General features: G+C 40.7%; 2 protein-coding genes across 5 annotated transcripts in view; one reads left to right on the forward strand and one right to left on the reverse strand.

The window, feature by feature from the left end:
- rassf4a (Ras association domain family member 4a) overlaps window positions 1-22490 on the forward strand; it is a 44791-nt gene continuing 22301 nt past the window's right edge. For 2 of the 4 annotated variants that reach the window (XM_054750069.2, XM_054750072.2), the window contains exons 1-4: window positions 1-95; window positions 4205-4252; window positions 12865-12933; window positions 13050-13125. In XM_054750069.2, the coding sequence (XP_054606044.1) occupies window positions 12881-12933; window positions 13050-13125 (129 nt within the window). In that variant the 5' untranslated portion in view covers window positions 1-95; window positions 4205-4252; window positions 12865-12880. Of the gene's footprint in view, window positions 96-1370; window positions 1417-4204; window positions 4253-12864; window positions 12934-13049; window positions 13126-22490 lie in introns of those variants that run through there. The other 2 variants (XM_054750070.2, XM_054750071.2) reach the window with 2 other exon arrangements.
- On the reverse strand, window positions 9829-11328 carry LOC107375626 (C-X-C motif chemokine 9). The gene is made up of 4 exons (XM_015944250.3): window positions 11184-11328; window positions 10953-11070; window positions 10733-10816; window positions 9829-10351 (listed from the first exon to the last, which is right to left on the reverse strand). Exons 1-4 carry the CDS (start codon window positions 11248-11250, stop codon window positions 10222-10224), a joined length of 399 nt encoding a protein of 132 aa, XP_015799736.1. The 5' UTR covers window positions 11251-11328; the 3' UTR covers window positions 9829-10221.

Raw genomic sequence — 22490 nt, forward strand, 5'->3', positions numbered from 1 at the left:
AGAATCCCGAGGTCTGAATTCCACATTGCCGAGACGGCATGAACGCGAGCAGTAGATAAGGGAGGACACAGACGGATAAGGACGGCTCTGCTATGGTAAGAGACAAACGGATGTTTTACTGCAGGAGGCGTTTAAATATTAAAGGTTTGTCCGCGTTTTGAAAACAGGAAAACAACTAAAATGCTTCAAAACATGTTCGGAAGTTGTTTTCGGGTTAAAACTACTCTATTTAGCTTTGAAACAAAGTATTAACCCAGCTGTGTTGCTTCTGTTTCATTAACTTTTCTTTATCTGCTTTACTGTTATTCATTCTTGTTAAAGCAACATTAAAAAATAACAACACAAATTAGTCACGAATGCATCTCCTGGTTTTTGTAAAAAGGATGAGCAGAAATCCACATTGTGTGGTATTTGGATGATGATGGTTTGTGCAGCACAAAATTGTGCACGAGGGTTTGGGCTCAGCTGCCGGTGCAGAAGCGATAATTGGATGCGAATCTCGAGATGATCAAACCAGTTACAACCTGCAGCGGACTGGAGGAGGCTCTTTGTCCACCGGGAGAGTTTATACTCAAGAGGGACCAGAAAGGGGCTCAGACAAGAGGAGGACTGTCTTATCTTTGTTTGAGCATCATTTCAGTACACTGACCATTCTGTTAGGCTTTTGGCCCATTTTCTTACTGGTAAATAATGTATAATAATGGGGAATCCTTTTGAGTTCTAGAAAATTCATATCTTCATTATTAATATGTATCAGTCATTGGGAAGGGTCAACGTTTGAGGATTGAGAGGTGTTGTTCTTAAAGGGGACAATTTGTGGTAAACACACCTTTTGCTATATTTTGTGCTGCGAAGTGGGTCTTTACTGCCTCTATAAACACTCCAAATGAGAAAAATAACATTCATCCTTTATCTGTTCGTGTTTGGTTTAAGAAATTAAGTTCCTAAAACTTGCTGTTTCATAAAGTCCATGTTTCTGATGTCACAAACGGGGAAAGAATCACCTCTCATAAGCAGAGAGACCTGGAGGAGGAGTAGCAGCTCTACTCTGAGCCCCTCCTTGATGTCGGAGCTTGTCAGCATAAGGCAGCCTGAGTGGGGGGTGGGTGGGCAAGGTCAGCTTCAGCTTTTTTTTCTTAAAAGTCACCTTAACTGTAAGTTTGTTTTTTAATTATTATTTCTGATTAGAACTGGTCACTCTGAGTTAGTCTCCTACACCTATCTCCTGCGTTAGCTTCTGATAGAAAAAAGACGATGAAATGCTAGGATTTGAAGAGCCTGACAGATCTACGTCACACTGTCTCTTAACGTTGATGGACCCACTCATCTTGACTCATGATGGGATAACTGTCGTTGTTTTATGTGGCAAGGTGGAGAAACGAGGGCCCCGGCAGGATTCGATCCCCAGAGTCCCGGGTGAGAGTCATGCGTGCTAACCAGTCAGCCAAAGGGACATCCCCTTGGCCAAGTAGCCAGGGCACATGATCAGTCGGGACCCTGTGACAGGACGCTCACACTGCACCATTTAGTTTCCAGGAAACAGCAGAGAATGTCTCAACTAGTAGAAACTAGCTGTTAGCATTAGCAACTCCAGCGCATGGCAGAACTCCTCCATTCTTGTTTTATTTTTGGAGATAAAACAAAAGCAGAGCAAATGGAGTCAGTGGTAAAGTTATGTTGCTGTTAGCCAATCCCAGGCAAGATACCCAAATATCAGGAAATTAGACTCCAAATTCTGCTGCCTGTAGCTCAACTCTAATCTGGCTCACTCCTCGTTCCTGAAACAGACGCACCGGAGCTTTTTTACCCAGAGAACAACTTACAGGCCATTCATTCCTATTTCAGAGTTCAGACCAATGCAAATGTATTATAAATATGAGTAAAGTCGATCTTCGATGTAACAGAGCCCTGAAACGTCTCATTCTGGAAGGTATCAAAAAAATCAAGAATAAAACTGCAGAAATCTATTTATATGAGAGGGATTTAGTGCAAATAACTTCATAAACATGTCTTGTACTGGCCATCGAACTGTTATAACATAAGACAAAAATCATAAGATTTTTAAACCTATAATCAAAATGAGAATTGTGACAGACTTTTAGAAAGTCTTGTCTTCCTTTAGACTAATTTTGTTTAGCTGAATAAGCATCACAGATCAGTCTGAAAGGGAAATGAGGAGTCTGTTTCGTGGTTTTATTGGCAGCCACCACTGCTCAAGCAGGCAGTTTTTATTCTGTTTCTTCTTCCCAAACCTCTGATTAAGCTAATAGAAAGAAAAAAAACATGCATGTTTTTGCCCTCCAGAAGGGTTTTTCCCTGATTGGTTTGAAAAAGGTTTTAACTGTATATAAAGTGAAAATACCTCATATAACCTGAATTAGAACGTTAGATGTATCTCGATATGATCTTAAAATGTCACTTTAGTACCACAAATTAAGAGTATTTTGTACAATTATGTTTTTCTCACCTGTTACACGACTGATGGGCTAAAGGCTAGTTCAAGGCAGCTATAGATCCAAAGAGTGCTGCTAAAAGATAGCCTGGCCTGCCAGACTCGTCCTCTGTTTAATCCTGCACAGAGAAAGAATCTGGTAACTCACAGGCAGAGAGGCATATGAGGGGTGGGACTAGGCAGCTCAAAACTGAGTGTCGCTGTGTGTGGCGTCTGCGACACTGTAGTTTTTAGCTGTAGTCAAAAATGGCGACTGGCAACAGCACAGACATCCTTCTTTAGAAGAAAGGCTTTAGCGCTTCTACTTGTTGTTGTTTTAACGACATGTCCAAGTCATTTAGAACAAAGGAAAGAGCCGCAGCCAACTCCGCTTCAGTCGCCATGTTCGAGCGTTGTGGTGTGTGACATACGCTGCTCAGCACTGATTGGCTCGGTTAGAATTCTCACAGGGTGGGGTTATTTGAATAGGAGAGTTGCCAGACTCTTTCTCTGTGCAGGATTAAACAGAGGAGGGGTCTGGCAGGCCAGGCTAGCTTACAGATGCACCGATTCTGGTTTACTGAGCCGATACCGATGTTTGATTCTGTTTCAGCTCTGACCTGCCAATTCTGTTATATCTCAAAGAACTATAAGTAACAGACCCCCCCACCCCCATTTGAGATTATCTATAATATTATGAATTTGGAGGTAATATCATCTATATGCCTATATGTTATCCCTAGTATGTGAAATCATTTAAAATATTAGCTTTTCGGTTGATTATCTTATGTCAATCATGATACTATTCGCTGGGTCAGTGCTGCCAGCTTGTTTCCTTTGTTTCATACTGATTCATGCAACCAATTTTCTAGAAACCTTCACACTTAAAGCGCCTCATGATTTTTATATTGAGAAGCGCTGTATAAACAATTGTTTCTTCTTCTTCTCTCACTGTAAAGTTATAATGAAAGCTGTGGTTATTAACAACCATAAATATCACTATTAGCAGCAAAATGTAGCGTCCCTGGTCCCTCTGGAAGTTGAGTTCAGCAAGAATTTAGTAATATATCTGCAGAAATAATGGGTTAACTTGAAATTAACAGCAGCATAAAGGCTTGAAACATTAATGTAATGGGCTTTTTTTTCCCAGATAAGGCTGTTTTAAAATGGCAACAGTGTGCTTTGGTGTTGCTTACATTCAGATGAACCATTAGTTCACCAGTTTGATCAAATGTAAGCTTTGTTTTCTCTGAAGAGATGTCAAAAACTATACTTTAATCATGTTTTCGAAACACTGGATTTTGTGACTTTGTGGGACTTTTTCTGGGACTTTGTGGTATGGAATATTGATTTAGATAATACTTTAGTTTTTAATCATTAATTAGACATATGTGTTAATTTTAATTTTACAGATGTGTAACAAGATGAAAACAACCCAAGTCGAGATTTTGAGATGTTCATGTCCTGCTGTAAACACTAGGTGGCAGCATTGTATTATTGGTTTGTTGCTGTGATGTGTCCCTCTGAGCTATTATCAATAGTCTGTAATAAAAGGCTAGATTTAAATAAACACGTACAGATGCATTCTTGCTCACATATTAAAAGCATTTCAGAGTAATAAATAAATGCATACAAAACCTGCTTTAGTGCTCCATTTTTTATCTCTACTCCTTGAGCCAAATCTACTTCATTTACGTTCTTCTCCCTTAGATAATGTCATTTCTGCTCTACAACTTCATGCATTTATCTTGTGTGTGTGTGTTTGTGTTCTAGGTTCAGTTCTGACACTGCTTCAACATTAACAGCACAGGCCGAGACAAGGTTTGTGCAAACATCCTTCCAAGAAAGGGCTGAGGCCAGAGAACTTGTTTTAAACAATGTTATTTTTTTCCTATATTTGGTCAATTGTATATTAAACTGGTCGCCATGTGGTGAAACCCATCCATCTACATGACTGCGGAGATGTTGAAGGATATTTTTCTTTAATCTGAAGAAAAAATGTTTACTGGCTGCCAGATTTTTGCATTTAACAGCTGTTTCTTTCTTTTTGCTTTCTGCAAACAAATTCCGCTTTTCAGTAGCTTTACATGTAGGTGATGAGTAATTTTAGACAAATTTTAGGAACTATCAGAGTACCAGAACAGGGGTAGATACTCGGAAAGGCCCATTGTATTTGCTCAATTTAATGTTGATGAATGTAACTGACAACTAATGAAAATCTCAAATTCAGTATTTCAGAAAATTGTGAAAAGGTTCAATACTGAAGACCCCTGGTGCCACACTCTAATCAGCTAACTAACATAAAACACCTGCAAAAGCCTTTCTCTCAGTCTAGTTCTGTAGGCTACACAATCATGGGGAAGACAGTTGTCCAAAACACGACCATTGACACCTTGCACAAGGAGGCAAGACACAAAAGGTCATTTCTAAAGAGGCTGGCTGTTCACAGAGCTCTGAGTCCAAACACGTTAATAGAGGCAAAGGGAAGGACAAGATGTGGTAGAAAAAAGTGTAACAGCAACAGGGATGCTGCAACATAGAAAGGATTGTGAAACAAAACCTTCCAGAATGTGGGTGAGATTTACAAAGAGTGGACTGCAGCTGGAGTCAGTGCTTCAAGAACCACAACGCTCAGACGTATGCAAGACATGGTTTTCAGCTGTCGCAGCCATTCTTGAACAAGAAACCAAGTCAGAAGCATCTTGTCTGGGCTAAAGACAAAAAGGACTGGACTGCTGCTGATTGGTCCAAATTTATTTTCTCAGATTAATGTAGATTTTTCCTTTCCTTTGGAAATCAAGGTCCTAGAGTCTGGAGGAGGAGAGGATCCATGTTGCTTGAGGTCCAGTGTAAAGTTTCCACAGTTAGTGATGGTTTGGGGTCATCTGCTGGTGTTGGTCCATTTTGTTTTCTGAGGTCCAAGGTCAACGCAGCCATCAACCAGGAAGTTTCAGAGTACTCCATGCTTCCTGCTGCTGACCAAATTTATAGAGATGCAGATTTCTTTTTCCAACAGGACTTGGCACCTACTCACAGCGCCAAAGCTACCAGTACCTGTTTTAAGGACCATGGTATCCATGTTCTTGATTGGCCAGCAAACTCGCCTGAGCTTAACTCCATAGAAAATTTATGTGGTATTGTGAATCAGAAGATGCAACATGCCAGACCCAACAATTCAGAAAAGCTGAAGGTCACTATCAGAGCAACATGACCGTTGCCACTGACTGATCGACTCCATGCTGCAGTACTCCAGGCCCAAGGAGACCCAACTAAATTTTGAGTGCTTCATACTTTTCAGGTGGCCAACATTTCTAAAATTGCTTTTCTTTGCATTGGTCTAGATTGATGTTCGTGTTTCTGAGATACTGAATTAGGGATTTTCATTAGTTGTCAGTTACAATCATCAACATTAAAAGAAATAAACATTTGAAATATATCAGACTGTGTGATGAAAGAATCTAATATACAAGTTTCACTTTTTGAATGGAATTACTGAAATAAGTCAACTGTCATGATATTCAAAGTCAAAGGAGGAGACAGGAGGACATTTTTTATCCCTCAAAGAAGACAAAGTCGGAAGTACGGGCATATTTTAGATACCGTAAATCCTCTAATACAGGCCCGGGCCTGTATTTGACTCAAGCTCATCAAGCTCCAGGCCTTTATTGGAAGGAGGGCCAGTATTAGAGGCAGGCCTCTATTTCTATTTGAGCAGAATGAACTAATGGTTCGCTGGAGTTTTTGACAATTAAAATTGCGCCCACATTGTCAAAGTTAAACACATTTCTTTTAACAACGGTAGTTTCTGCTTCAGCCCTCTCCCCCCTCCCCCTGCACAGCAGCCGCAAACTCACTGATGCGCCTGCAGCCTCTTGGAGTTCCTGCTGCTCTAAACATTAAAATAATTATTTCATTTTCTGTTCCTCACTTCTGATTACCTTCAATGGTGTCTGTTTGTTGCAACACCAGGTACAAAAACTAACTTGTTTTTATTTGACTATTTTTCTGTCCTGTCTGTTTATTATCTTCCTGCATCTCCTCTCAGTCCTAAAGAAAAACTACCTGGGTTCATATATATTCACCTCATGAGTTACCTTTGAACTGCAGACTGCAGTTCTAAAAGATCTACCGACCGCAAAAACAGCGGAGCGCTTGCTGTTTGGCGGCCGTATCAGTGATCAGTGCGTCGGAGGACAAGGTGATGCGCGCAGCGTCCCGCTCCACAGCATGCAGCGAAACACATCAGGCGCAAATAAAAGACAGAAAACATTAAAGGAAATGAACTGACATGAACAATCGCGTGTTAAATTAGTTTTTGAGGTGGCGACACCTGATTGTTACTGTGGCCGTGCTCAGGAGGCAGATCTACCGACCGCGAAAACAGCTGAGCGCTCCCTGCTGTGATCTGTGCGTCGGAGGACAAGTTGATGCGCCCCGCTCCACAGCAGCGATACACATCAGGCGCAAATAAAAGACAGAAAACATTAAAGTAAATGAACCGACATGAACGATCGCGTGTCAGTACCTACGGTCTGGCACTTGAGTTTTACCCCCCAAAAATAGAATGTGATCATACGATAATTCAATAGGGAGCGTGGTTTCACAGACGCGGAAGTGATAGCGTCGGTGCTCTAGGAAACCCCCGAGCGTTCGAGCGTCAACGAAGTGACACGGAAATGCCGGGCTTTCCAGAAGTAAGTAAGATAACTTACTATGAGCTGATAGTTCGTTGGATTGATCGGTAGGTTGGAAACTCTGATCGTGAATCTGAAGAAACGATGACTGAGTGGTGAGCTGGAAAGGCGACTTCCATTTATAGCCGCGGTTTGTGACGTAGGTTCGACGTGAAGGGAATCCCCGCGAGGGGCATGCTGGGAGTCCCTACTTCGCGGATTTTCACCTATAGCGGCCAGGTCTGGAACGCATCTACCGCGGAGGGATTGCTGTAGTTCATACACCCCCTACTGGCTACTGCTGCTCTCCAGAGTGTTCTGCAGCATAATCAGCACGTTCTCTTTGAACTTGATAGTGTAATGACCTGGCTGGGGTTGTAAGCCAGGTGCATTCTGGGTATTGTGTTATATGTGTTTCCTATCATTCTGCTAGTTCCTATGTGCTGATTTGCTGTTGTGTGAGTGTTATGTAAGCCACAGGGAAGGTGATGTGTGTTCTGTGGAGCGGGTTGAATTAGCATGGTTAACTGACACCGTGACTCTGTGTGGTAGGAGCGTGATAGAGGATCGTGTCTGTAGCGTTTCAAAGCGTTGAAGAAAAAGCTTAAAAAAGGTCTGCGTGAACTTCTACTGCCTCCTGCTGGTTGATTTGGGGACTATAACCCTGCCGCTGGGACGCTCGTACTTGTTTGTAACGACATGCCATCCGGCCATTATTTACCTCCACTGACTCAGACACAGGCCAGAATTGGAGACCCGGCCTTTAATTGAATACCGGCCTATATTAGAGGATTTAGGTATTTGAAGAATGCCGAGGGACAGCTATCCTGTTTGCAGCGCGAGCAGAAAAAGTGTCTGTGAAAGGCAGCAGCGCTTCAAATCTCATGACACATCTGTGTGACCATCACCCACAACTCTACAGTCAACGCAAGGCAAGCTAACGTTAGCGTTTTAGCTAAAATGCGTGATCCGAGGATTTGGGTTGAGGGAGAATGCAACGAGTCGCTATATAAAGCAGCCGCAGCGCCGCTACCTGCATATACACCGTGTCGCGGACACCGCCATGTTGAAATGACGCTATGCATTACGGTGCTCCCAGGGGCAGATAAGAGTTGGTCTCTCTCCGAGAATAATTATGAATTTAACAATGATTACTGCCTGATGACATTTTCCCACATCTGCAAAGCTCACTGGAAGGACACAAACCGAGGACAATATTTTCCTGATATAAGGTTTATTACTCAAGTAAGGGTAAAAAAGTATCTGATTAGAAGGCTACTTGAGTACTGAGTATTATCTGATCTAATACTTTTAAATGATGACATCAAACAGACACAAAATAAGAAGTTATGGGCAAATATTGGTATTTTAAAGACTAAAGGGGAAAAATGTAAACAAATAAACAACATAATTACAAAATAACACATTTTAGGCTAAATTTAGACACAAACTGAGGACAATATTTCCTGACATACAGGGTTTATTTAATTGTGTGAAAATGTAGCACATTTAAAAAAAATACCGCGATAATACCGAAAACCGTGGTAATTTTGGTCACAATAACCGTGAGGTTAAATTTTCACACCGTGACAACCCTAATACAGACCATTTTAGATTAGGTTACATTTCCTTTATTCCCAGATTATGTAGTTTGTAGCACTCATTATAATGTTGTAGAAAATTTCTGGCCAATCCACGTGATCGGTATCGGTGTTCGGTATCGGTGATCAGCATTCTTTGATATCGGTATCGGTGATCGGCAGCAAAAAACCTGATCGGTGCATCCCTAGTGAAGAGACTAAATTCATCTTTCTTGAAATGTTATCTGGACGGCACAAAATCATTCTGAGCTCTGCACATGGCCTCCGGGCCTTACTTTGAACATGCCTGTTCAATCTAGATGAATTAAATACCCACATCCTCTTTTAACTTGACATGCTGACCAGTTTTTATCAGTTTTCTGGATATGCCCTATTGCCCAACCTGCTTCCGCTTTTTCCACTAATATGAAGATAAAATTCCTTTAGTCGACCAGTGCCAGCCTTAACAAAGCTCACCTTGTCCGACGTTTAACTTTCACTTTCTGGTTGACGTTCATGCGCTTTCAACCGTTTGGTGAGAAAGGATGCACATGACCAAATTGTGCATCATTATCAAAACATTGTCTGGATTGGAGTGGAGCGTGTTGCAGCATGCTGCTGATCATTAAAGTAAGCAATATCTTGTGTGAGCAAAGGACAAACTCTTAATGTGCACGGGCTTGCTTTAGGCTCTAATTGGTCTGTCATGTCACATGCTTTACAAGAAACGTTGGCCTAGTAACAAGCTATTTTATTAGTGAACCTACTACTTGTGCAGCATTTTATGGTGTCATGAGTTTTTTTGTGCAAAGCCAGTAAGAGTATATAAAGTTCACAATAAAACATAACTGCACTCGTCCCAAACAGTTAGATTTTTTAGGTTAAGGAAACAGATTGTGATTTTTTATTTTCACTCCTCTTTTACCACCAGTTAGCAAGTTTTATGGTCTAATCCATGTTGATATTTTGAGTGAGAAGAGTTTGGTATTTCGCCAGCTGACTCATATCCTGTGGCTGTTTAGCAAAAGCAGAGGTTAAGGTCTTAGTGACCTTTCATATCCTGCCAAGAAGGAACTTGTCGTCCATTTTTCCTTTGATTCTAATGAACCATCATAGGCTCGAGTCTAAAACCACACAGGCACTCTATTGTTCTGATATATTTATTTACACAAAGCAAATTCTGAGAGTTTTACATTTTTGTATAAAAATAAATAACCAACAAAGTCTTCCAGCTGTTTAAACAGAGCTACACATAATACACTGACCAGTTAATGCTTTAAACCTGACACCATTTATGACAAGCCTCCAGGGCGTTTAGAAAACAATCCGTCATTTGCATTGATAAATAATAATAATAATAAACCCTTCTGCTGCTGGCATGCAGTAAGATTTGCAGCTCAGACAGAAACTGAAGGGAGCAAAATATTGAAATACATGAAATTATTTCAGTATTTGTTGAATGAAAATTTCAACAAGAATCAGTCTGTACACACTGAGTTCCTCACTGCAACTTAATGCCCTTTATCCGTCTGCATGTCTACTGGGGGTTTGAGGATAAACCTCTCCGTTTGTGACCCTGTGCTCTCAGGTTTTGCTTCTGGCGCTGACCACGTCGCCGTCTCCTCCGCTTTAGACACACCTTCACATCACGACCCAACTTCTGAGCTCTTGAATTTAAAAAAAGAAGAAAACATCCATGTTTAGATATCAAATTAAACATTTTAGATAGATCTAAATCTAAGTTTTTTAATTTTAATTTTATGAAAGGTTAGAAAAAATGCATCTGCACTGACTCTACCTGCCGAAACAACAAAGAAATTGCACAACTGTTTCCTCTGTGCAGAAAAAGACTGGCTTGGCAATAAACAAGATACCGTTGGTTGAGGCGGATTAGGAACTAGGTGTGACCAAACTCAAGTCATTTGGAGCGTGCAGTTTAATGCTTTGCTCCCTTACTCTATTTTGCATCAAAATCATTCACATAATCCTAGTAAACACTGATAGATTTGAGCTTTTCATGATGTAACTCCTGCAAATCAGTCTCTTACCTATTCCAGCAGCGGAGCAGTTGCTTGCCCATCGGTGCATTTGGATTCAAACAGACATCATAATCGTTACTCTTCAGCGTGACTCTAGAAAACACCAGAAAAACAAAAACGAAACACTTAAAACTCGTATTTTTGTGCAGGCTGAGGTGTGTGTGTGTGTGTGTGTGTGTGTGTGTGTGTGTGTGTGTGTGTGTGTGTGTTTGCAGCATGTACTACTCACATGATTGTAACATTGCCACAGGTTGCACTTTGTGGCAAAACTCTGAGCTCTTTCAGTTGCCCCCTGACACCCGATTGCGTTTGTGGACACAAACATCTCCCCGGGACGTACTGCGTCCCTGCACAAACACGGTAAAAGAGTAAATTCAGCTGGAGCAAGTGCTTCACATGCTTAGATGATTTATCCAAGAGAAAACAACACTGACTGTGTTCATTAGAGAGGGATTCTTACCTACGGTTAGTAGACAGCAGAGGCTCAGAAAGGCGACCTGGCAGACGGCCTGAAGATTAAGCTTCATGCTGGAGACATGTGGTGCACTGGCTCTGCGCTTCTGCACCACATGCGGCTGTTTTATACTGATGCTCCTCCCCCAAGAGATGGGTTTTCCAAGCAGGAATTTCCCATAAGCTCTATCCCCCTCCCCTCCGTGCCTGCCATTTTTTTCCCCGTCTAAAAATTTAGGATGGCATTTTTCAGAGTTAAGACAGAAATTGATTTATAATTAATATATTTCATTTGTTTTTCAGTGTGCAGCAGAAGGAAAAGCATCAGAGAAACTAAACTCTTCAGGGTTTCTTTCTCTTTATTATTATGATTCAGCTGAAGTGATGATCGAGTTACCTCTGTGTGATGTTTAGTTGCTGAACACAACACAAGAGTAGATTTTATTCCTGAGTGAGACAAAGATGATCCGCAGGCTTTGTTGAGCCGTGGTACAATCTGATCCTCCTTTCACTTTGTTGGCCCAGAGTCAAACACCTCATGTGATTTCCCCTAACTCCTCCAGCCTGCAAGCACCGCTAAAGCAGTCACTTCTGTGACATTCTCATTAATGTTCAGTAAACAGAGAAATTGTACATCTTTACAAAAATGTAAATTCTGCATAAAGTCAGTGCCTGTAAAATAAAAATTAAAGGCGTTTTACATTTTTTTATTGTATTGTGACTATTTTTAGACCACTTTTCTGTTTAAGTGAAGATACTTTATCCTACTAGAAGCATAAAAATCATCTTGTAAGACTGAGTTGTATCTTTTTTTTACAGTTTTTTGCAGCCTTTCAATTCAAAGATACTTTATTAATCCCAGAGGGAAATTAGAGTTTCTGTACACACAATTCTGAGATCAGACATACATGCATAGGCATAGACACATGACAAGAATTGGTGACTGTGGTCATTCGCAACCCGAGTCACTCTACCTTAATAGAGATCAAAGGGTTTACAGGAGGATTGGGTCAGGTGGAGGAAAAAAGGCACTTCAGAGTTACTCTCCACAGGCAGGGCAGCTTTGCTATGCAAAAAACACCTCAGACAGAAATGCAACAGACTTCAGACATTACACAACATCATGTGTCCACTAGGTGGGGAGGTAGGGTTGGGGAGTCTCCACACATCAGTGCATGCAGCCACAATTAGCAGCGCTCGTCACCTCCGTTTGGACAGGGGAAGGAGGTAGTTGGGTTTAGAGAGCACAGTGAGTCCTGGAAACGATTCAACGGCCTTCACCGGTCGCAGTCCCGCCCAGGCCGGGATAGGGAGACAGAGTCGCCATGGCGACGGCAGCATTCCACATTTCTTCTGAGAGGGAGTAACCACTTCAGCCTCACAGGCTCAAGGGCACCAGATACAGATAAGAACTTGTTTTGGGGCCAGACAGAATTTCCTCTCTGTCTTAAAGTGCTGTTGGTCCTCAACCCCTCTGAATCCAATAATGGCATAATTAATCTATCCCAATCCATGCTGACCCGTCAACTTTCTCCTTGATCAAATCCACCTTCTGTGCCAGTCTGAATCTCAGCCAAAGTTCCAAGCTTACGACTCATCTCGACAATTATATGAGTTTGTGCGTTTCTGACATAATTAGTCAAGAATATTTCCATTTTTCAAATAATCTTTTATCTCTCTGCCTTCAGCTGAATTCTGTTTAGAATGAGTGAAGTCCAGTCCTTTGTGAAGCTTAATGAAGAGAAGCTTATACCGAAGTAAGTCCACTTCAGTCACAGTGAATATGAACAATAAGGTCAATTCAAAGCGATTACTTATGTTTGTGTTGTCTCGGAGTTGTGAGCTTTAATCCAGTTTTTGTGTCCACATTCAGACCTGACATCTTAACGCTGCTGAGAACCTACAACTGTTACCACGACGGGAAGAACTTCCAGCTGAGGACTCGGGAGGTAAGGACGGCAAGAGAAAGTAATCATCTAGGTGATTGTAATCCAAATGGGGTTTGAGTGATGGCAGCTGGACTTCTTTGGTTTCTTGAAGATGTTTCTCTTCTCATCCGAGAAGCTTTGTCAATTCTGACTGGAATGTGGAAGGGTCAAGCTTATAAGCTGTAGCTGTCAGCTGTTGCTTAACAAGCTGAAACTACCAATGAATACCCTTTCTCCCTATCCACAAGGAGTCATTTATGTTGTTAGGTCCTATTGTGTTAGAATGAGAAGCAAAATGTCTTCATGAAACCAAAGAGGTCTAGTTGCCTTCAATCAAACCTCACAGGAGAAAGTAATTCCTGGAAATAAATAGGTGGACGACAGGAGAGTAGAAAACCATTGAGCTGTATTGCAGAACGGCTCACACACACTCACACACACACACACACACAGGCACACACACACACACACACACACACACACACACACACACACACACACACACACACAGCACCTCTGATTTTTCAGACGGATAAAACCTGAGAGAGACCAGATCGGCTTCCTATATGGAGGCAACTCTGTACCCAGACCTGCAATTCCTGGGTTGTTGTCCAACTTTGGCAAGTAGCTGGCAGCCCACAAAAAGCCCCCACTACCTCAAAACTAAGATGGAGGTAGAGGGAACGTCTCCCACTTGAGTCATAAAACTTCACTTTGCACACTTAAGCTTTTTAGTTTTTGCGTCTTTACCGTTGTTTGTAAGACCTTAGTTACTTGTTTGATAATCATCTATTGGGTTTTATGGTTTGGAATTCCCCTTTGTATTCACTAGCAGGTCTGTGTGTGTGTGTGTGTGTGTGTGTGTGTGTGTGTGTGTGTGTGTGTGTGTGTGTGTGTGTGTGTGTGTGTGTGTGTGTGTGTGCGTGTGTGCGTTTGTTAGGGTAGGGCTGAGTGGTCAAGAGGGCCCCTCATTTTTGTCCCGCAAGTGAAACCCACAACACTGCAGCATACAGCGATGTCATGTTGGTGGAAAATCCCCTCCAAGCTGAAGGACAGAAGAAACCCACTGCAGTTACATTACTGCTTTAATATCAGCCACAGAGGATGAACAGTAGCATCCTTAAAAATCTTAATTTTTCCACTAAATGACATGAAAACAAAACAATTTGTTTGTTGGTTTTATGGAAATTGACTCGGCTCAGGTTGACTCAAAACTAGAAGCAGCAGAACATAATTTCAGAAGCTTTAATGTGGGATTTTTTCATGATGTCATCTCCTCGCTGGCTAAAAGGGGAGGGAAATGAAAGGAAAATATGTTTATTCAAGCCAACCAGAACCCTCAGTTATGCGAGAATGACGTGGGATTCATTTGACATTTATCTGGTAGGAATTTGATTCAAAACAGGACAAAAGCATTCTAAAGAGAACCAATTTGCTGCAGTTTATGTAGTGCACAGCAAATGTAGTATATAAACAGAAAAAATGATAATGAGCATAGTTCACATGATCTTGTAGCTCTGTCTTTGACTTGAGTTGTGTTCTTTTTATATTAGCATTTTCACTCAATTATCTAATTTTACTTTACTTTGTCAAATGTAACAAAAAATCTGGTGATTATATTAAGGGAATATCTCAAATATTTTGAAGTGAGTTTATGTGAAAAGGTTGTTAGCAGTTTAAATGCCACCGGTTAAAGAGGCTCTTTGAACAGCCTCAGTTTGGAGAAAGAGCAAATCACACTAGAACTAGTTCCATAGTGGAATATTTCCATCTTACATTTAAAAAATGTCAGTTCATAAAAATTTTATTTTATGAAATTTCATGCAGCAGTAATCTTCATTTTATGCAAGCATGCGCTTAGAATTCTATAGCAAAATTAGCTATTTGTAGCATTTTTTGCCAGAATTTCCTGATGTATGAACTTATGACTGAAAGTTTTACAAATACCTAGCTCTTATGCTAATTTCTGCTGCAAAAATGGAATTCTATGCTAATTACTGGCTTACATGGCTTGTGAAGAAGAAGAAGAAGAAGAAGAAGAAGAATATATCATTTCTAAAGCGCCTCTCAAGATAAAAATCACGAGGCGCTTCACAAAAATAAAAAAATTTAAAAATATAAAGAATTTAGAAAATGGTTAAAATATATTTAAAATGAGCAAAAAATAGACAATTGTGATTAAAAAATGTTAAGAAAGAGAGAGAGTGAATAGGAAAGAGGGAAATCAGTGGATCCTGAGGAAGGTGGAGTAGGTGGGGAGAGCAGAATAACGAGAGAGTGGTGAAGAAGGTCATACAAAAGCCAGCTTGAACAAGTGAGTCTTCAGCTGCTTTTTGAAGGAGACCACTGAGTCCACTGATCTCAGGCTCAGGGGGAGAGAGTTCCAGAGTCTGGGGGCCACAGCAGCAAATGATCTGTCACCTTTGGTCTTTAGCCTGGTGTGCTGCACAACCAGTAGGCTTTGATCACTGGACCTCAGGGACCTGCTGGGGGTGTAGGGACTAAGAAGATCACCAATGTAAGATGGTGCTTGTCCATGTAAGGCCCTATAGACCAGAACCAGGATCTCGAAATGAACCCTGAAGTTGACTGGCAGCCAGTGAAGCTGGAGGAGAAGCGGGGTGATGTGGGTATGGTTGGAGGACTTGGTCAGAAGCCGAGCACCTGTAGCATTCTGAACCACCTGTAGACGGTTCAGGGAGGTTCTGCTCAGACACGTGAAAAGAGAGTTACAGTAGTCTAAGCGTGAGGAGATGAAGGTGTGGAGAACTGTCTCAAGTTCAGAGCGTGTGATCATGACGTCATTACCGACACGTCCGCCCTGTTGGAGGCGAGTGGGTCCTTACTTGTTGCTTGTTACTACTATAAACAGCGTGCTCAGTCTCGTTCTTGCGGCTTAAATTAATCTATTATTCATTTGATGGTGTCAAATCGTGCTGCGATCCAAGTGAGCCGACGATGGTGTTTACACTCGTCAACCTTACAACATGGCCGCGCACATCCCAGAATGCTATGCGTAATCATGTGTGATCACAAGCTCTATTATAAAGTTTATGACTGCACAAAGGTTTATAAAATAGCATCATTTTGAATCAAAATGTACATTTTTTAGGTCACAGTTGTTCTAGTGAGTCCACCACTACCTGTTGACTCTTCAGTCATGTTTGAAAAAATCTGTTTCTTTACACCAAAGTTGTTCAAGAAGCTATCTTCAACATGTAAAGTGTTCATTTTTAATTGTCTTTCAACAAAAAAAACTAATTTTGAAATGTTTTAACTGTCCTTTCAAGGATTCAGTAGTAATAGAATGGTATTATTTAAATCTTTGAAAGGGGTTGATGGATATGAAAGTTGAAGTATTGACATATCCCAGTGAGTCCTTATGCAGCAGAATTATTTCCACAAACGTTTTATTATATTTTGCTATTATGTGAAAAAGCCAATCTAAAGTTTCTGACTTTGGACAGTTTACCTTACCTGACAGTGAGTGTGCAAGATGTTCAGGTGTAAATGTGATCATCAGACTGTTTGTTTAAGGCTTAACATGCACCTGATGCAATTTGTTCAGACTTGTCCACACTTAGTCTTTTAGAAATGTAAATGCTGCTTTTTCTGAAGGTGCAGATCTGCTCTGGATGTTCTGATCCTGGTCCTGCAAGGGGTTGCTCATAAAGAGGCAACAGCACGTCTCCAAAGTTTAAGTTTATATCGTTTTGTTCCTCTTGCATCTCTGGGGTTTGGGTATTAGAATAACACTTTCTAAATGTACAATAGCATCATTACTTTCCACGCTATAAGATTAAAATGCTGGAGTTATGAGGAATGATGATCGTCAGTAAAATGGGATTTTTTTAAATTGTCTTTATTCAGGAACTTGTGTTTTCTGATCAAAATAAAAAAAGGAAAACAAAGGCTGCTTTGCAGTTGTAGAAAAATGTTGCAATTCTGCAAGACGTTGTGGTCTACATCTAAATGTGTGCTATAATAAAAGAAGCAGGATTAACATTCTGTGCATTACCTTTTCTAGTTTAATCATCTGTACTTAAAATATCTGTTGAACTCCTCTGCCGCAGCAGCTGCACCTTCCAAAGTGATGAAAGATGCCAGGAAGTGGATTTTGTAAACAGTTGGTTATTGTTATACTATGAAAACTGGTAATAACTTTAAAATAATAATTTTTGAGTCACTGAAACTAAATATTCACAAAACTTAAAGATTTCAAAGTAAAATCCAGCTGAATGTGGTGTAACTCATTAGGTATTTCATGGAAATGAGAAAAAAGACATAATTTTATTTTTGTTCATTCATGCAACCCAAAGCCAGTCACCTTATAGAAATTTGAGACCAACAGTCTTGCGCCATCATCTCAGTTTTCCCAGGGTCATGATTGCTCATGGTGGTCATGCTTGTTTGGTGTAAAAAGAAGAGGCTGGTTGACAGTAGAGGATTTGAAGGCTGTTTAGAAGATTAGATCATAATAACATGCTGGAGGTGGAGTCAGCGGGCCAACATTAGTCATACTGACTTAGCAAGTCACCATCAGGTAAAGGGACCTCAGTTCCTGGGAAATAAGAAACTCTGACACGTAAAAACTTCTCAGTGTAATATCTGCATTAACTAAATTAATCCTATTAATGGAGGCAGGCTTGTTCAGATGCTAAGTTGTCTCAGTTACCAAACTTCTCTTCCAGTTGAAGAATGCCTGGATCAATTTCCCAATATTATTCAGATTTCCTCCCTGATTCAGTTTTAAATTATAGATCCTTTTAACACAGATCTATTTTCCCTTAATAAGATCATGTGGGACTGTTAAACGAGGTCAGTCTGGTCTGATTCACCTCTATACTCTGACCAATCATGTCGTAACTGGTTTTGTTTGTTTTGGCTTGTCCCGAATATACTTTATACAATGTGTGATGCCCCCTAGTGGATCAGTCTGGTATGCCTGGGTTGGTTATCTACAGCTAGACAGTGGAGTACTGGGACTGGTTGATTTATTTTATTATGTTTAGCATTTTATCATGAGATCTCTTTAAGCTACCATATAATTTTTATCTAATGAAAATAAGAAGAGGAATAAAAACTATTCACATAAGTAAATCAGACCCATCATACACTTGTAGTGACCTTAGCAAGGCACTTCACCTCCTTGCTGCTGGTGGTGGTCAGAGGGACTTGTGGTGCCAGCCTTGCCTCAGTGTGTCCCAGGGCAGCTGTCACAACAATATGGCGCATCACCATCAGTGTGTGAATGATTCACTGTAGTGTAAAGCACTTTGGAGTCCTCCGATCCAGAAAGATGCAATACAAGTGGGTCATTTATAATTTATTACTAATCAACTGAATTATTAATAAAAAGACTGGATTTATATTTTTACCATAAATATTAAAAATAAAAAACAATTAAACCACTAAATGTAAACATAGATATAAATGTCTTTTATCATTTTATTTCTTGTTTTTCTATTGTATTTTATGTGTTAGATTTATATACTATCATTACACCAAGAAAATTAATTTATTATTAGAAGCAATAAGGATTATAATATGATGCAAGGGAATTAACAGGAGAGGTAAATAATGTTAGATAATAAATGTTTTGATGAAATTATTTATTAAATTACTTTGTATTATTTTTTAGTTTAGTTTAAAGATTGGTTGACTGAAAAAAACATTATTTAATTATTATTTCTGATTATAATTGGTCACTCTGAGTTTTTCATGCAAGCTGAACATGAAAATAGTCTCCTACACCTATCTCCTGTGTTAGCTTCTGGTAGAAAATAGATGGTGAAATGCTAGGATTTGAAAATCCACACACTGTGATGTCACACTGTGAATTTACATTCATGGCCTAGCCCATCTTGGCTCTTGCCTGCCCACAGGAAGGCCTTTTTTGTTTGTTTGTTTGTTTGTTTGTTTTTGCAGCGAGGTGAGAGAACGGAGAGTGTGTTGGTGATAGTGACTTTGCAACATGACTGAACTCAGTCTATTAGCCAATCAGAAGCGAGGTGTTTGCATATGTTCTAAAATAAAATGTTTTATTTTATTTTAATTACCTTAAAAGACTCAAAGTCTCTTTTTACACTTTATATTTATTTAATCAGGATCGTTGTCAAGTCGACGCCAGAAACAATGAAACACAACTTGAATATCAGATGAACAACAAGGCTTTATTCAACCGGCATTCATACAAGTTATCAATCATGAACGAAACATTTCTCTTACCGTTGCTTATGGGTGGAGAGCTGAACACCCCAGTTAGAAAACGTAATCCATGATAGGTGAAGAACTGAACACATGTAATCCATGAACCTCGTCAGGTAGAATCCAACAAGCAGCTCTAACAGCTCTGAGCTCTGCTCTGCTCCTTATACATTCCCTGATGTGCGTGCAAAGCTGCACACCTCCACCAGGATTACCTTGATTACATCCTCATGATCACATTATGTTCGGCTCTACCATGATTACCCTTGCATGATAAGTGTGATTGACAAACAGTAGTGATCAATAACTTGTATAAAGCAATTATACAACAGATGACAAGTTCATTTTTATTACATTCCACTCTTGAACTTTTCATCTAATTTATGTAACATCATGGATCCATCACCATTTCCCCATCAAAACCAACGTCATTTATAACATACCTTGTAGTTCCACTTTAATTTTCATCGTAGTCTTTGCATTATTACCCAATTTATTTCTCTTCTTAATCGAATAACATACCAACAAATAATAAGATTACACAATGTTAGAATGCTGATTATAATTAATGCTGCAATCATAGGTGGAATTAGCACTTTATTAGCGGTACTCGACATGCCTGTAAATATATCCCACCAATGATGAGCGGAAGCCTGTTCAATCAATGTAGCAACATGTTTTATTTCCCCTTGTGCCACAAGAGTAGACACCATGAGCCTGGAAAGGTTGGACCTATGAGAGTCAATCAATTTTGCCACTTCAGTGGAACCATCCAATGCGCATTTGAATCGTTCCAGTGAGAGTGTCCAAGGGGAGTGTAAAACCTCCCATTGTATCTTAGTCAGCCGACTAGATACAGTGTAATTACTCAACCAATAGGTCACGTTATTCCATTCCCACATATGTATACCCTTGAGACAACCTGAAAAGGGAACTGAAGGTACCTGTGGGGAATTGGTCATTGTAGCCACGCATAAGGTGTTAGGACCCACCTGCCAAAACTGTTCCTCTGGGGGTGTGACCGTCCAATCACAGAGTACGACCCTTGAATCAGTGAAACATGGATTGCTATGTCCTTTTACCAATGGGCAGGCTAAACCCTTATCAGTCTCATCACAGTGTTTTACTTCATATGTTCGATTTGTTTTAACATCCCACCACTCTCCACTAACATGGAGATACCAAAACCCTTTAGTGGTTATCACCGGCAGTATCTGATATCTACACACAGTCATTACTGATGTCATATTATACTGATCCCAGTATCCAGTACACATAGATTTATTACAAATCGTCATTTCTGCATGTAGCTGTAGCCATAATGAACTACTGATGTTCCATAATGTTCGCCATGCATGATAGTTATTACTCATTACCTGTATTTGAAACCTATTTCTCTGTGTCTCAGCATGAATAGTCTGCAAGGAACAGACTGTCCAATTACCTATGTGTGACAAATTATGCAATGCATCATAAGTTTCATTCCAAAGCTTTAGATTCCATTTAAATACACTTTTCCACACATCACTTCCTTCTAACTGACTAGATACAGTCGAAGGCATCCATCTTGCAGTCTTGGTGACAGCTTGTGCGGTGTATTCTCCAGTGTTGGACAGCATAGTTCGTGTCACCTCATTGTCTGCTGTGTTAGCCAGACCATACAAAGTTCCAGTTCCTCCTAGCACGGTGTCATACCATGCTCGCCTCCTCCTGTTACAAGGCGGAATAGGAGGGAATTTCACAGTCCATCGCACATATTCGGCTACCCTTATTTGTCCCATTTGTTGAACCAGGGGAGCTACAGCTGTCTGCGTAGCTCTAGCTGTGTCGGGCAGCACCCAGAATATGTACAAATAGGCGTATCCTCCTGTGATTACAGTTCCATTCCTGATCCGGAAATCGCGATCAACCTTCATACTCCAATTTGTGCCATTTTGTATGCAAGTACCATTCCCCTGATGGTATGCACAGATGCGCGCTGCAGAATTAAAGGTTACTGTTGATCCTTGAACCAACACCCCCGGGCTGATCACCCTTCCTCGGATTTTAAGACATCCTCTGCACCGGTACATCTTACCGGTAGATGTTAGGTTTCCCAAGTAGCAAGCGTCATTTGCTCTGCATGTGAATGTGCCTTGAGTGCGGTTGGACATACTGCTAACCAATTCCAGATGGCCCATGACCCCTTCTTCCAACACTTGTCCTTCCGTGAGCCCCCAACAGAAATGTGCCCTCAGTGCGATGACAGCGAGGACATGGAGGACGATGACCAAACATCCGACACCACCAGGTCCGCGGAGCCCATCCATCGCCTCGACAAGGGTTCAATCCTTTTGTAGGGGAAGGGGACCCAGTCAACCACCGTCACTCAGACACCCGCCTATGGGATACATACAAAACTGCAGATAGAATGACAAGCATTAATTTTCTCTCCTGTAACATTTGTTTATCGGAATATTAATCCATTTTTCCTCTCCGGGGAACAATACACTTACCACAGCATCTTTTCCCTGTGCAATAATCTCTCCAGCTCTGGGAGGACCATTGAGCTGCTCCACCCACACTTTTGCCCCCGCAGTAAAGTCTGATGATCCAAACCCAGTTTCACCCCTCTGAGTGATAGTGGTAGGTTTAGTAATCTCTTCAACTTTGGACATTACACACCGTTTGATTACTAACTGAGCTATCTTGTCTCCTTTTTCCAGTACCAACGGTTCTTTACCTGTATGCTGACACACCACACCTATTTCCCCTTGATAGTCTGAGTCTATTACCCCAGCTAAAATGGTTAGACCCCTCAAAGCTAAACCACTTCTTGGACACACATGAGCATAAGTTCCTGGTGGACATTGAATTCCCAATCCTGTTTTTACCACTGTCACTTTATTGGTTACTAAAGTGATGCTTTCCAAGATTTTAAGATCTAATCCCACAGAGCCCGCAGTTGCTCTAACAGGGAGTTCTGCCTCAGAAGTTAGTTTCCACATTCGTATAGGAGGGTCAGTAGAAGTTGTTTCCCTTCCTGCCCTGGCAACCATTAGCATCAGTGGAGTAACTCCATCCCCCACGGGTCTGTTATTTAACTGATGTACTGCCCTAGTCAGATTTTCTCTCCATTTGTCCAAAGAATTAGTAACCCATAGTTTCCTTAGTTTCTCTTTCAGTAACCCATTCATTCT

Source organism: Nothobranchius furzeri, chromosome 12 (assembly GCF_043380555.1).
Source record: "Nothobranchius furzeri strain GRZ-AD chromosome 12, NfurGRZ-RIMD1, whole genome shotgun sequence".
NCBI lineage: Eukaryota > Metazoa > Chordata > Actinopteri > Cyprinodontiformes > Nothobranchiidae > Nothobranchius > Nothobranchius furzeri.